Source organism: Musa acuminata, chromosome BXJ1-10, assembly GCF_036884655.1.
Source record: "Musa acuminata AAA Group cultivar baxijiao chromosome BXJ1-10, Cavendish_Baxijiao_AAA, whole genome shotgun sequence".
Taxonomy (NCBI): Eukaryota; Viridiplantae; Streptophyta; class Magnoliopsida; order Zingiberales; family Musaceae; genus Musa; species Musa acuminata.
Window position 1 is genome coordinate 18,929,043 of NC_088336.1, and position 15,144 is coordinate 18,944,186.

Below are 15,144 nucleotides of genomic sequence, written 5' to 3' on the forward strand. Positions count from 1 at the left end.
CACTTCCGGATACTATATGTATATTTATTATCATAACTAAACCTCATATACAAATCCGTTAGTATATTTTAGTCTGTGGTGTTGAAGAACCATACTTTTTATGCATGCTCAACCAATATTTTATAGAACATTTTGGAAAGCATGCATTTCAATCTTAAAGTCTAAAAATATAAATATATCATTTATCATATTTATGATACATAGATATCATAAATTATATCATTAAGAATAACATATATAAATTATTTATACTTCTATTATCGACATGCTAGTTGTCGTTTAAAGCATGTGAGAGTCAAACAGTATAGCTACTTTGAATATTTTATAAATTAGAGATATTATTTAGAGAAAGAAAAAAAAAATATCTTTTAAAAAACAACTAAAATATAAATAAAAAAAATTATCTTAAAAAACTTACTGAGATGTCATGTCATGCTTTTTGAACCATATATCCAAAATGTTAGTGTGGAGAGATGATTATTTTGAGATAGATGGTGACCACTAAAGGAAAATTTAGTATAACATTCACATTGATTGATGTATAAGAGGTAAGTTTGAGAACATCACAAGGAAAAATCCAGACATTTAATCTTAATCCAATAGTGAGAGAAGAAAAGTCAATTCAGAAGAAGATTCATCAGAAGAACAAAAACAAGTAATCATACATAGGATTTGATGAAATCAATCCTTATAATTTGATTCTTATAGCTAATCCTTGCCATGTTTGTTTGTGTACTCATGTCATATCACAAGATAGATCATAGTGACTTCCGTGGCTACATTCTGACTCACCCCTCTATGGTTTGAGACATTATTATCACAAGCGCACAGCATTTACATAAAATAAGAAATAATTTTTCGGAAAAATTATATTTCATTTTAGTATCTATCAAATTAAAGTAATTATCAAAAGACGAAGAGGAAGAAGAGAGAGGAGAGAGGAGAGCGGAAGTGTTCTATTTTTTCTCTTCGCTTCCCTTTTTTTTCTTCCTTTTGCTTTGCCTCCGCCGTGATCGAAAGGAGTCATTCGAACAATCCAATTCGACACCGTCGCGCGAGAGAAGGGAGACGAAGTCGTCAAGAGCCAACGGAGCGAAGAAGAAGAAGAAGAAGAAGAAGAAGAAGAGGAAGAAGAAAGACGAGGATTTCAGGGGAAGACAAAAGGAAGAGGAGGAGGAGGAGGGAGAATTCGAGCACGCTTTGCGCTCGGAATCGCCGCGCTCTCTTTCGCAGCTTGGAGGTCCCGAAGACCGGCTTCGGCGCCTGCCCTTCCTCGCATTCGCGCCCCCAAGGTTCGATCTTTTCTTCGTCCCTCTGCTTCCCTCTCCCCCGTCCCGCCCGCCGGCTGCAACCCGTGATCCGCGGAGCATGCGTTGGCCCTCCGATCGCAGAGCACGGCGTCAATCTCCGGAGTATCTATAGCGAGCAATTCGTATGCAAAAAAATGTGATCTTTCTTGAGCTTCCGGCCGCGGAATTGGTTGTTCCTCTGGTTGGGTTCAGTTCTTCTAGGGTTTTACTCCAGTATGATCGCGATTCTCTTCCGGTGCGAACCCTTTTGAGTTGGTTCGAGCTTGGGATCTTTGCTCGCGAAGTGGATGTTTGTCGTCCATCCTCGCTCTAGGGTTTTGTGCTCCAGAATTGAGAATTTCGTTTGATCGTTCGAAGATGAGGAGGAGGAGATTGATTATAGGTTTCGCAATCCGCTGGAAGTGGATCAAGATTTAGGTTCTTTTTGGTTGAGAGAAGAGAGTGAAGAAACGAACGGGAACAGTAATTTTGTATTGGTCTGGTGAATTATATGGCTACGGTGCACTGAGAATGCCGACGCCACAGCCTCCCCGGATCAACCTCGGTGACCTGAAGTTGCAGATAGATAAAAAGCTCGGCCCCGAACGGTCCCAGCAATATTTTGCTTATTTGACTCTGTTATTGTCACAGAGGTTGAGCAAACCAGATTTCAACAGGTACTGCCTACCGATCCTCGGGCACGAGAACATCCATTTGCACAACCAGCTTATTCGCTCGATCCTCAAGAATGCCTTTCAGGCAAAAACTCCACCTCCACTTGGCCCTGAGAAGGCTACTTTCAAGCCCATTGAAGCTGTTGGAAAGAAATCGTCTCAAGATGAAAGCATGGTTAATCATTTGGCAGCACCGACACCGATGTACAGTGTATGGTCCAATGGGAGTATCTTGTCACCATCTTCTCACAAGGTCAGATCGTGCATTCAAGACCGGAGGATCAAAGACCGGCCTATTCCTCTTGGACAGAATGGAACAGCGGATGCGACTTACCATGAATCCTCGGTGCCCTTGGACAAGAATGTTGCCACAGAGAATGGCACTCTTGGTCCTCGGAATCGGAAGAGACCGATGCAGCATCATCAAGGTGTTCCTTCAGAACAGCCTGCAAAGCGATCACGAGCAGGAGATTTGACACCTCATGCTCAAGCTTTTCTAGAGAGCAAGGATTTGGTTGAGGTTGAAGCCATGAAAGATAGGGAAGAGTTGCGACAAGCTGTTGATTTGTCCTCTGGGAGAGGACCTCTTGAGGCTCCACTTGGCGTTCCTTTCTGTCCTGCAAGTTTGGGTGGGGCACAAAGATCTTTGCCTTTAGGAACTACTTCTAGTAGCGGTAGTCTTACAAGTAACTATTACCATGGAGAATTATGTCATAGCGAGATATTGAAGAAAAGGATGGAGAAAATAGCAGAAGCACATGGCTTGGAGGGAGTCGCATTGGACTGCTCTAACCTATTAAATAATGGCCTAGATGCTTATTTGAAGCGTCTAATTAGGTCATGTGTTGAGTTATTAGGATCAAAGTCAGGTCATGATCATATGAAGCATCCATTCTTCCAGCAGCAAGCTCAGATGACACCAATTAACGGAGTTTGGCCTGGAAATCACATGCATGCGCAGAATAGTTCTGGATCTTTAAACCACATGCAATGGCTGAAAACACACCCAGTATCTGTTCAGGATTTTAGGATTGCAATGGAGCTGAACCCACAGCAACTTGGTGAAGATTGGCCATTGCTACTCGAGAAAATATGCCTCCATTCATATGAAGATTAAGATAGGAAAATTTTGGGGTTTTTTGATCCGTCAAATTCTTGTGTGGTGAATCTTTAAGTACCTCAAGGGTTGGTTTTATTTTCCTTTCTTGGCTTCACTCAAGGAGCATTATCATGGACCAAGGCAAAATTATTTTTCTAATATTCCTGATGTGTTCAAATGAACCAAACGTCAGTGCTGGAAGGAAGTTTAGTTTTTCCCTCTTTGGCTCATTGCTGTAAGCTTTTAATAAGAAAGGGGTTGTTCCACCAGAACCAGAGAGGTCAAGCTTTTCTATGGTTTTCAGCATGCTCAGAGAAAATCAATTTTGCAAAATACTGATGTGTAACTTTTGATATAGGTATATGTAGGTTCTTAGAGGGATTGCTGTGTATGTAACATTACTTTCAGAAGTTGCTTGGGTAGTTATAGTTAGTGGCAGCCTCCTACTGTTTCATGATTGTTCGGAAGAAAACTTTGTGCCATCCAAATATGATACACATCTAAGAAATTGAGTATCTGGAGATGTCCTTTATGTTTTTTCTTACAGAGTTTAATCTAGATATGTTCGAAGCATTATGAGGGATTACAGAGTTGGTCATTTCCCACTCGGTGATGCTCTTTATGTTAAGGTGATCTGGAGGGTTGACGCTTGGTTGAATTTCAAGGAATAAGGTACATCCTCCTAGCGGTCTTCTGGGTCTTACTAAAATTCTGTTCCCTAAATTTTCTTTTGCTGTCTTATGAAATTCTCTTTTCTAAATTTGCTTTGGCTAAGATGTTAGCACCAACTCCTGTAGTGTTGGCATCAAGTTGGTATCTGGTTGCAAAGACTGCTCAAATCTTTGTTAGAACCTTCTTGTCTCGAAGATTTTGTTGCACAATATAACCATTTTAATGGGGAAGGATTTCAACGATTAATGGTAGCATTACTGACCTTGCCATCACTGGAGCTATTAATTTGTATAAAGCAAGAGATCTTTTTTGAAGATTGTGTAAATCTACCAGAGGCTTATAGATTGAGAATTCAAAATTTCATTCACCGTGGTGAACCTCATGTTTTGTTAGAACTGTGATTAAATGATACATGCTGCAGACTGTTTAGGAAGAATCACTGGTGATTCTTTTTTAGTTCAAGATTGAGCTTATATCGTAGAACCAACAAGACCAGGAAGGAAAGTTGCAGACTCTGCTGGTCAGCACTACTTATACGCCAAAATAAATTTATATGCTTATAACAAGATTTTATGTTGATTGAGCATGACATCTTGTTATAACAATTTATATCTTCTATAACAGACCTCTTATCTAAGAAGCAGGGAGATATTTTCTGATCAATTCAATAGATTATGCCGCAGCATCACATCGTGACACTCATGCAGTCCTTGGTACCAAAAATGTAAGGATTTTGCTACTTGAACCCCAACAGTAGTCACAATTTTGATTGGATTAGCTCTGTACCTTAATGCTTCATAACACCAAAAATCATGTACGAAATACTGCAATTGTTGATATGCTACACTTTTAGAATTCAGTATTTAATTCAGTTAAATGTGCCTTTTTTTATGATCTTTATTCAGTATCTGATGCTAAGTTTGAGTTTAATCTGGAACTACACATGATAGTACTTTCTTATCTAAATACAAAATAAAAATTAACAGAAATTTTCTTCTAAATAATAATTAATGCCACTGCAGCATTTGCAAGAAATAACACACTACATTACTTTATGAAATAAATGTTGTTTCTGAATAAGAAAATTACCTCTGTATGTTTCATTTTTTATCAAAAAAAGAAAAAAAAAAAACTCTGTGTTCATTCTATCTTTTTTACTACCAAAAAAGATGCCAACAATTCTACCTTACAATTCTCCTGCAATTCTGATAACTGCAGAAAGCATCAAATATGCAACACTCTGAAATGCCTTTATCTTCCCAGGCAAAGATGCATTGAAATTGCTAAGCCATACGGCTTAAGTTTTGGTCTTTGTGCTCATGTGTTTTTGCATTGAAAATATGTTGCCATTAAATTTCAATTTTTTGTTTCTGTGACAAAGCTAGTCCTCAGAAAATTACATAGAGGACAAGGCTTAGGAAAATTGGAAAATTGCTGGCGGACATATTTCACATCTGAAATCTCCATACTTTGATCTTCCTTAGATTCCACATTAGCAAATGCCTCATGCATTGACCCGTTCCTTTTCAGCTATGCTACTAGATAAATCTACTGTTACGAATGGATTCGGAGAACTTTCTGAGGAAATTATAAACTTTTCTCCAAGAAACTTTACTATTCTTTAATTTTAGGAATATCTCCACTTTTATCTGCAATTGTTTCCTCCCTCTTCCTCTTCTTCCTTTTTCTGTTATATCCCTGAATGCCAAGTGTTTTATCAGCAAATGCTATATCCGAAAGTAGAAAATCCTTCATAGAATTTTCTTTTCTGATTGTCATTGATTTATAGAGGAAGCATAGTCGATGTGTATGAGCTTTCGTTGATTTATATTGTGGCTTTAACAAGTTAGAAAGATGAAGAGAAGCCTAAAATAAGTAATAATTACTACCTGATGAAATATTGGTGTGGAGGATGTGGAGAATCCGTATCCTCTTTTGCACTAGAGGTTGTTGCTTGTGAGGGATCTACATCCGTCAAAATCATGGATGATTGAGATTGGCATGTGGTCTCAATGGGCTCTGTTGAGATTCATGCAACAACCTAATGAGTGGCTTGATTGCTCCTTCTACCTACGCTTTACGAGTGAATCTGAACTAATAGTTAGAAGGTTGAAGAAACAAATGGAGGACAAGTGATTTTTTTTATCACTCTTTTCAGTAACATTTCTGAATCTTTGTTGATCATCAAGGCAGCTGCTTTTATATTGTATTAGGTACATTTCACACTGCTTGGTGAATGATTGTAAGAAATACTTATACACCCTGTCTGTCTATGTATTGTTCCTCCACAGTGCCTCACTGTTCTGATTGACTTTAAGCTGCGATTTTTTTTCTCTTTTTTCCTGCTATGAACTAACAAGCAACAATAGATAAGATGTTCCATATTTCTACCTGAAATGAGTTATCACCTTGAAAAGGATGCAATTATGTGTACTGAATTTTGATATTATGCATAACACTGAATGCAGCTTTTAATTGGGACTTGACTTTTTAACATTATGCATGACACAGAATTCATAACCTGATATTTTAGTGACCTACTTGAGTGTAGGGATGTTCTTTTCTATCCATGTGTTTTCCTCTTTTCTCTTTTTCTTTGGCGGCTAGGATTTGTGAGGTATGTACTGCATTGGCATTTTTGGGTGTTTTTTGTGTTTGGAATAACTTTCTTCTTTACTTTTTCTCTCATTGGCTTTTGGTTGGTGGGATTTGAGTTTATTCATTTGAATTGTAGAATCTGGCAGATGTGGCCAACATACAACTACACCTAATTTCACTGGCCAAATATCAAGGTATTTGTCAATATTTTATTGTCGGTAGGACAGGATATTATTATATGGGACTTCGAAGTCATGTAAGTACTTGATTATATTCTTAGTCATGGGTCAGAAAAACTCAAGGTTTAAGCAAAAGGCAAGGCCATAAATCATGCTGTAACATAGTTTAAAAGTTGTTGCATATATTGTAGAATATTTTGGTGATGCTCATCATAATTAGTCCCACAGGGTTATATATATTCTCTGTCTAGGAGTGATGCCATCAGATAGTTTGTGCCTGTAGAGATGTAGAGCTTTTTATGCAGGAGTTTCCAAAAGGAGGAAATTGGCATAGTCCCAGAGAGCTCTAGGCTTGTGAATTAGACCTCAGAAGTGATGAGGATGAGGATGTATCAATTTTAGTCACTGAATGGAAGTGGAAGAGTGTCACTGTCTGTGCAGTGGGCTCAAATAGATAATGGATGTAAGATGGTGACTTGACCAATGTTAGTGCTCTGAGGCATTTAGACAATGGCATCTTTTTTGGCTCAAATCCTAAACAAATACATAGTGCATACAAGGTTTATGTAGATTATAGCATGAGCATCATTGTGTCAAATCATCAGAACCAAGTGGATCTGATGATGGTTGCAGTGGCAAAGCATTGTATTTTTTCTTTTTTTAATCTTTTTGTGACTGGAATTGATTTGGTTAGCTAATGTTTGTTATTTCTGTCCAAGTCAAGTAGGATCCAGTTGGAATCCTAACATGCATAGATTCAAAACCTAAAGTTGACTCAGTGGTTCCTTTGTAGGTCTAAATCTAATAATGTCAATTAAGAACTGACAATAAAGCTATCAAGCTTCTGTACTGGATCTACTTGAGATCCATTTTTTCCATGGTGCTGGTTTAGATTAGTATATCCTCTTTTATGAGCATGAAGGAAGCAGAGTTTAGTTGTGATGTAACAGTTAATAAGATAGATGAGGAATAACAAAGGCTTGAAGAGATACAATTGACAACAGCTTAAAACCCTTCTTCCACCTCAGTTGATGGGAGAGGTTTGTGATAGATATCATATGTACAGGTACACCTGAGTCTTGCAAGACTCTACAGTCATCTCTACTTGTTATGATCTCATGACATAGCCAAGCTTTGTTTACCTTTCTCATCTACTGTTTCACTGATAGTTTTCCATTGCATCAGGGAGAATCTTGTTCTTCTGCAGCAGGATGACAGTCGCCATATCGATCCCTTCCTCTGCTTCAGCCTCTTTGGTGTCTCCATCTCAGGTTTGGTCAGAATCTCCCACATAACCTGCACATCTTGGTAGCCACACATTTGCACATCATCATAGAGCTTAAGAATCCCTTTCCCTGTGCAAGAGTAAGAACACAGTCACCATCTGTCCATTTGTAGGGGTGCATGGTTTTTACATGATGAATCTGCTGTGTTCATGTTTTACATAGCTTTAGAGAATCGGGAGAAAGAGTTCATAATCTCATTCACTCGTTGTGTCTTCTCTTTGCTTTGGTGGTAATTACAGAAGCAGAGAGAGAGAGAGAGAGAGAGGGAGAGAGAGAGGAGATGAGCTTATGGTTACCGTGCTTCCGAGTCTCTACGCGGGAGGAGACGGCGAGCCAAGCTCGCTTGACGGGGAAGACCACCCCCCTCCGCCACCAGGACACCACGGTCTTGGCCTTCATCCTCTGCCGCCGGTTCGCGCAGTCCGACGCCCGCCTCCTTGCTCCCGCCAGTCCTCCTTCCTCGGTGTACCGTTCCGACGAAGAGCACCACCCCCTCCTTCTACGTCCGGTGACGCAAACGGTTGTCGGTGCACAGTTTCTCGTGTCTGCATCCCTCTCTGTTCTGGTCCTCCTCTTTATTCTCTCCTTTTTCCTTCTTGGCTTCCGCGGTTGATATTGTCACCCTCAGATCCATGAGAAGTTGCCTTACAAAGAGGGCTTGTTTGTTCTACATTAAATTATTCGGGATTAAATCCCGACCCTTCGAGGGGTGAAAATATCAAACTGACGACGTGAACGCATCCAACCATCTCCGCACCCACTCTTCCAACTCTGCTTCGACACGTGTCGGATACAACCTCTCGTCCCGCGTGACGGACAAAAGCAGCCAAAGGTAATTTTACACGTCATCATAGTATGCTGTGCGCTGCTCTGGATCTGCAGCAAAGCGGTAAAAAAAAGTGGAACAGTTTCAGCGCCGCAGGGAGACGCTGGTCGGGTGCTGATTAGCTAACGTGTCGACTTCCAATTGGATGATTCGTTGGAAGTGTAGAAGGACGTCACGAGATACACTACCACCCACACGTGCCTGTCGTATTCTCTCCAGAAATTAGATACACGCGTGGAAAACTTACTCCTAGGTGGCGAGCTGCTATTGGACCACAACTCGAGGCATCGTGAACCATCACACCGCTATATATTGAGGCAGAAGCCGCAGAAGAACCCTAATCTCCGGCCGCCTCTTCCCTCGCTGCGGCGCTCTCTCTCCCTCTCTCCCTCTCCCTCTCTAAGATCTCTCCGGTGAGGTTTTCGTGTTCTCTCTCACTCTCTCTGTTGCTTTTTCGCTTGCCAAACTTTAGACCTGCTTTATCTGAAGAAGGATTCGGCTCTTGACAACGAGTCAAACAGCAGGCGCCTTGTGATCCATGGCGATATACCTGTCTGCCGCATGGAGCCGATATTAGGTCGCCGGACGAAGATTGCTTGGATTTCTTATTCCTTCAATCCAACGCCACAATACCCGGCCACATATCCACACCAAAAACTTAGATCCTCTTCTCCCCCTTTGTTTTCTTTACTCGTTTTTCATGTAGCTTATAGTTCTTCTAATGCTAGTTTTATATTGCATGTTACTGATTTTGATCGATGGATGAATGGCATTTAATTCAGACAACGGGTGCTTTGTTCTCACATAACAAGCCACCTTTTGCACGGTGCCTACAGAGAGATCAAACACCGTGAGGCTGCCACACGATTGTGGGGTGTGCTTACTCTTGTTAGCCCCCTGCAAATTTAAAGCTGCCACATTTCTCTATCTCAAATATCATCCTTGTTTCTCAAATATCTCCGGTTTTAGATTAATTTTCAGCATCATTGTTATTGTTGTTTCGATCTTCATCATCATCCTCATAGAGTTCAATCATCGTTTCTAAAAATCTTGTTATCAGGATTTCACAGTTAGGAATTGAATTGTGCAAACCAGAACTGGTGGTCTTAATGGTCTTATTGATTAAAGGATACTAGTGGACATTCGAACAGAGTTTTGGACACAACAAATTATGGAATATTGGTGAAGATGTTTAAAATTGCTGGCTTTGAGTATATTTATGAATGATTTATTTTTGATCTTCCATCTCAAATCTTTTTTTAAGATAATTCAATTGCATCTCTTTTATTTATAAAGATATCTTAAAAGTTTGATTTAATCTTTTTTTATTTTTTTTGACTCATCAACTTTACCTTTTTTTTAAGATGTTCAATTGTAAAATAAATTCAATACATGTCTTTTACTTTGTGACTCTCCTATTTGAATATTTGAAATATTCATCTTGCATATAAATATTTTTATGAGTTCTGTGCTAAGGAGAAAAATAGGCACATAAAATGTCACAGGGAAATCATCAATCTCTTTAAAGGAGTCCAAATGTCTTGACCATCCATGCTAGTGGAGATCAACAATGCTTAGTTATTGCTACAGTATGGTCATTTTTTTGGATTTATAGTTTTGAGGAAGCAACAATTAAAGCTGCAGCAAAATGGCAGACAAGGCTGGAGATTCTCATTCAGGTGGAATTTGATGTTGTCATCCTGTCTCAATGAAACCTCCTCTTTGATACATTTTTAGTGTACTGAGAGACAAAAAGATTGTTTAATTGGTATGTTAATTTTGTGATTGAAGGGGCTTATTTCTGAGGAAAAAATGGCTTTTTGTGAAGCAGATTGCAAGTATATCCTCTTGAATGTAACTTATTTTTGTATAGCCTGTTGTTAGAACAATTAAGCTAAGCTGATGAACTCGTGAAATCAGAACATTATTATTATGATCAGGTAAATTTTTAGTAGCATCATTAACAGAAATAGCAAGTGTAAAGCATCATTAACGTAAAGGTTAAATTTAACAAAATATATCATTTTCATATTCGATCATCCTACAGTTTGACCCGTTTGAACATTCTTTGACTCATTCCCGAGTTGACTCAGTCAATTGGCTCCCTCGTTCCCACCCTTCCCTTCCTCCGTCGGTTGCTGGGTTGATTGAGCAGCTCTGCCGCGGCCCCTACTGACGCTCCTCATCGTCATCGCCGCCTGCTCCTGTGAACTCGGTTCCGGCATCTGCAACGAGATGACGGACTCGAAGGCCCCCGCGAGTGCCAACACCTTGTTCCGCCGCGCCGCCAGCTTGGTGGCCTTCTCCTCTATCACAGCATTGTAAGCCGGCAGCGGCTCGTTCCTCCCGTTCGCTGGCCCCTTTGGCGGCACCCGCTCTTCCTCACCCTTTTCCTTCTCTTGTGCCACTGTCTTGTCTCCTCCCACCTCGCTCTCCCGCTGCAGTTCCATCTTTCCTTCCGTCTCGTGTGAGACCTCGTCGTCGTCCGTCTTGGCTGCTTTTGGCTCTTCGCTCTCTACCTTGGCCTTGCTCTCGTGTGGCTGTTCTACCTCCACTTGTGTGCCCTTTGCCTGGTCTTGTGTTTGGGTTTCATCGTCGACATGTATCACCTTGTCGTCCTCCGATTTGGCCGCAGTGGTGGAGGTCGTGGCAGCGACGTTGGCCTTCCTGACCGGAACTGCTTTCCCGCTTGTTGGAGTCTTGAATGCCTTCCCCAAGCTTGGTTTCGGAGAGATCGCAGCCATGGAAGATCTCCCATCAGTTCTTCTGGTTCTCTCTTTTAAGCCGATTGCTGTCGTCACTGGAGATTTCTCGATTCCCGTCGTTCTCTTCTTTGAGCTGATTGCTGCTGTCATTGGAGACTTGGCAGCTCTGGTCCTTGCTCTCTCTTTGGAGCTGATCGATGCAGGAGTTCTTTCGGGCACAGAGGTGAGCAAGCGAGCTTTGTTGATGGAGCTTCCAGGCTTGGCAGAGCAGGTAGCCATGGAAGAGGCCTCGGAAGCTTGTTTCTGGCTCCTGGGATACCTGCAGCTGCCGACATGGCAGGAGCTTATGGTGGGCTTCAGATAGTTCGCTATCGTCTTCCCCGGCAGCTTTGAAACGTCCCCTTGGTGGGAGGCTCTGATGCCATTTCCTCCATTGTTGTCCCTCTCTTTCTGATGCACTCCTCTCTTCGCCATCGCCATGAGCTACTCGATACCTGCACGGAAACCACAGAAGGTGGAAGAATGATGAAACAGTTCAAGCTGATCTCGATCAATCAACATCAGACAACAAGTTTCAAGTTAGTGTTACCCGTGCCGGAAGGGGATCAAAGAATTGCTCTCAGGAGATCCACCGAGAGAGAGATGAAGGCTTCTCTTGCTTGCGAGGAAACAGTGGGGAAATAATAGAGAGGGATGAATCGGGTGGTTGGACCGAGTGGGAGTTCGTGGGATAGTTATTGGTCGGTTAACACAGCTACCATGTTCTAATACTGGGGTTGACCAGGTCAAAATCTGGTGTCTGCTTGCTGGAACATGCCATGACAAGCCCAATTTTGGGAAAGAATTAACAGCCAACTTATATGTATATGATATGATTAATTAAAAATACAGGGTTAAAATACAGGGTTAAAAATAAATATTTTGAAAAGATTTATTAATTGGAAGAATATTAATGGGAACTTATGAAGCCTGTTCGATGATGGGCCAAACAATCCGAAGCCCAAACTCGGTCCGATTTAGTTAATGGACCTCGGTTTAAAACTACTTCACGGCCCAACCCATAAAAAATAAATAAATAAATAAATAAATAAATATATATATATATAGAAAGAGCAAGTGGAGAGATGGGGATCGAACGGCTGTCGATCTCCCCTGCAAACCCTAACGCCGAGAGCGAACTCCCCACCGACCCTTTCGATAAAGCTCGCAACCGTCACGCTTTGGTCTCCTCGCTCCCCGAATCCATCGTGAGAGATCCCAAGGAAAGCCCTCTGATGCCAGTTGTGGTTTACTGGTTGATTTCGGTCTAGGGTTTAGGGAGCGATTGACGTTTGGTTTGATCTGTGTTCTTGGCAGAGGAGGTAGATGGCGGCGGAGGGGCCGAAGGCGGTGGTCCCGGAGTCCGTTCTGAAGAAGAGGAAGAGGGAAGAGCAGTGGGCGCTGGCGAAGAAGCAGGAGCTCGACGCCAAGAAGAAGAAGGCGCGCGAGAACCGGAAGTTAATCTTCGGCAGAGCCCAGCAGTACGCCAAGGAGTACGGATCGCAGGTGGTTACCGCTAATATGATTCTTAGTGTTAAAAATTTGATTTTTATCTCATTATTGTATCTGGCTCTAATGGTAGGAGAAGGAGTTGATCCGTTTGAAGAGAGAGGCCAGGTTGAAGGGCGGGTTCTATGTCAGCCCAGAAGCCAAGCTTCTGTTCATCATCCGCATACGAGGGTACGCCTGCTTTCTCTACTCATCTAAATGTATAGTCTATACGTAATGGATGGGTTTGCTTTGATATTTTAGATGACTGTTGCGTCTTATATTCCTTCTTTGCTATTGATTGTGGTAGTATAAATGCCATGCACCCGAAAACCCGAAAGATCTTGCAGCTCCTACGTCTGCGTCAGGTACAGATGTTAAAATTCATCATCACATGTGTAAATTATTGTAGTGTTTCTTTGTGTTTTATTAAAGAAACACAAATTATTGTAGTGTAAATTACATGATGTTAAAATTCATCATCACATGTCTCCTTGCAAACTGCTGTAGATATTCAATGGCGTGTTTCTGAAGGTGAACAAGGCTACGATGAACATGTTGCAGCGTGTTGAGCCATACGTGACATATGGGTACCCAGTGATGTCATTTTTAGACTATTATTGGAGTCTTTGCTAAGGCTTGTTGAGAGTCTGGTGTGGTTGTTATGCTAATTCTGAATTTGATGGCTTAGGTATCCTAATCTCAAGAGTGTTAGGGAGTTAATTTACAAGCGAGGGTATGGGAAGTTGAACAAGCAGAGAATTCCTTTGACCGACAACTCGATCATCGAGCAGGTATGTATTAGGATGCAGGGCCGGTGTGTGTTTCGTGTTCTTCCAACCTTTTATTCTTAAGTTTACATGGGGTTGTTCTTTGGTTGCAGGGCTTGGGGAAACATGGTATCATCTGCATTGAAGATCTTGTTCACGAGGTTATGACCGTTGGACCACACTTTAAGGAGGCAAATAACTTTTTGTGGCCTTTCAAGTTGAAGGCACCATTGGGTGGCCTGAAGAAAAAGAGGAATCACTATGTCGAGGGAGGTGATGCTGGAAACCGTGAGGATTACATCAATGAGCTTATCAGAAGGATGAATTAGTTATCTGAGGTTCACTTTATCTCTTTTATTATGAGAGGAAAAAAGCAGTCGAACTTAGATTTTTATTTTAGTTGGAATCAAGAGAATTAAAATCGTGCAATTTTGTTGTTTCAAGTCTAGTTTTGGTGTGTTTAGTTCTCCTTGATGATGGTAGTATTCATATTTGTTATAGTATTTTCATTACTTCAAATCAGATGTCTATGCCTCGTGTGGTGAATTCTGATGTTTGTCTTTCTCAAATGCTCACGAGTTTGTGGTTTCATTGTATTATTGCATTGATAACAAAGTTGAGCGAACATCTTACAATGTATTCATATTGTTGCACGTAGAATATCTTGTTTTCTGGTTAATTTCTTTTTATGATCCTTCACATTTTCAGACGTGAGCACATTTTATATATCCATGCTTATTTATTCACACGGTAAACTTTCTCTACAATGGGATTATGATTAGTGATGAATGATGATACACAACTTGTGAAGGATAGATAGCCTGCACTTGTGGACATTGCTACAATTAAATGGATGTGAATTTGTTCCTAAGACCAGACATACTTTTGCGTGTGGCTCTTAGTGGTCTAACGCAATCTTTCACTCCGGGCTTTGGATCGACATTAACAATGTAAAATTTCATGTAGCTGAGTCCAAATAGTGTTTGAGTTGTCGTCGTTGAATTTTTATCGGCTATTGATATTTGGAATGCAGACATCCCTCTACCTCTGGGCTGCCTCAAGCAATTGTGGACTGTTGCATAAATATGGTTAATTTCGGTCCGATTCAGGACAGGATGATTGCAGGACAAGTTAATACAGATTCTGATACCCTCTACCCTGTTTCAGTCAGCCCGATCCTTCAGCTGGCTAATGGATCAGGTGGGACTTGTTGCTTTATCCATGACTAGCTAGCTAGCATCTGTGAATGCTGTTTCTGATCGGTGCTGGTGGTATATCTTCTGCCCTTCTTGATGTGGTTTTTTAGTTTATATCTATCTGATGGGGCTCTCTGTTGCCTCTGAAACGTAATGTATTGTGTGTTTGTGCTAGTTTGACTCGTCTTCTTATATTATACATATAATATTGTGTAGCGATATTTGATGCTAAATGATCCATCAAAAACATTATGCTTGCTTGCTTGGGGTTGCATCGGAGTGACTTATGAAGCTATGATAAATCAGAAAGACATTACAGTTTT

The 15,144-nt window shown here is 41.0% G+C and overlaps 3 protein-coding genes across 6 annotated transcripts; 2 read left to right on the top strand and 1 right to left on the bottom strand.

The window, feature by feature from the left end:
* Positions 1 to 928: 928 nt before the first annotated feature.
* Positions 929 to 10,453, top strand: LOC104000156 (uncharacterized). Of its 2 annotated transcripts, none has more exons than XM_065086099.1 (3): positions 929 to 4,458; positions 7,697 to 7,782; positions 8,037 to 10,453. In XM_065086099.1, exon 1 carries the CDS (start codon positions 1,821 to 1,823, stop codon positions 3,078 to 3,080), a length of 1,260 nt encoding a protein of 419 aa, XP_064942171.1. In that variant the 5' UTR covers positions 929 to 1,820; the 3' UTR covers positions 3,081 to 4,458; positions 7,697 to 7,782; positions 8,037 to 10,453. The 2 variants fall into 2 exon arrangements, 1 of the variants encoding a protein (XP_064942171.1); XR_001975785.2 differs by lacking the exon at positions 929 to 4,458 and adding an exon at positions 7,478 to 7,577.
* A 263-nt stretch (positions 10,454 to 10,716) lies between these two features.
* On the bottom strand, positions 10,717 to 11,802 carry LOC135594745 (uncharacterized). Its single transcript, XM_065085254.1, has one exon. The coding sequence runs from the start codon at positions 11,800 to 11,802 to the stop codon at positions 10,717 to 10,719; it is 1,086 nt and encodes a 361-aa protein (XP_064941326.1).
* A 654-nt stretch (positions 11,803 to 12,456) lies between these two features.
* On the top strand, positions 12,457 to 14,995 carry LOC104000158 (large ribosomal subunit protein uL30y). Of its 3 annotated transcripts, none has more exons than XM_065086101.1 (8): positions 12,457 to 12,588; positions 12,683 to 12,873; positions 12,950 to 13,047; positions 13,166 to 13,223; positions 13,366 to 13,445; positions 13,547 to 13,649; positions 13,739 to 13,963; positions 14,793 to 14,995. In XM_065086101.1, exons 2-7 carry the CDS (start codon positions 12,694 to 12,696, stop codon positions 13,952 to 13,954), a joined length of 735 nt encoding a protein of 244 aa, XP_064942173.1. In that variant the 5' UTR covers positions 12,457 to 12,588; positions 12,683 to 12,693; the 3' UTR covers positions 13,955 to 13,963; positions 14,793 to 14,995. The 3 variants fall into 3 exon arrangements, with proteins under 3 accessions (XP_064942173.1, XP_064942174.1, XP_064942172.1); XM_065086102.1 differs by lacking the exon at positions 14,793 to 14,995 and adding an exon at positions 14,659 to 14,774; XM_065086100.1 differs by lacking the exon at positions 14,793 to 14,995 and having other exon boundaries at positions 13,739 to 14,264.
* Positions 14,996 to 15,144: the final 149 nt, after the last annotated feature.

Coding starts and splice junctions, on each gene's coding strand:
- LOC104000158 (XM_065086101.1), top strand. CDS start 12,694: ATGGCGGCGGAGGGGCCGAAGGCGGTGGTCCCGGAGTCCGTTCTGAAG. Junction 13,048..13,165: donor TTCATCATCCGCATACGAGG/GTACGCCTGCTT, acceptor TGATTGTGGTAG/TATAAATGCCATGCACCCGA. Junction 13,446..13,546: donor GAGCCATACGTGACATATGG/GTACCCAGTGAT, acceptor TTGATGGCTTAG/GTATCCTAATCTCAAGAGTG.
- LOC104000156 (XM_065086099.1), top strand. CDS start 1,821: ATGCCGACGCCACAGCCTCCCCGGATCAACCTCGGTGACCTGAAGTTG.
- LOC135594745 (XM_065085254.1), bottom strand. CDS start 11,802: ATGGCGAAGAGAGGAGTGCATCAGAAAGAGAGGGACAACAATGGAGGA.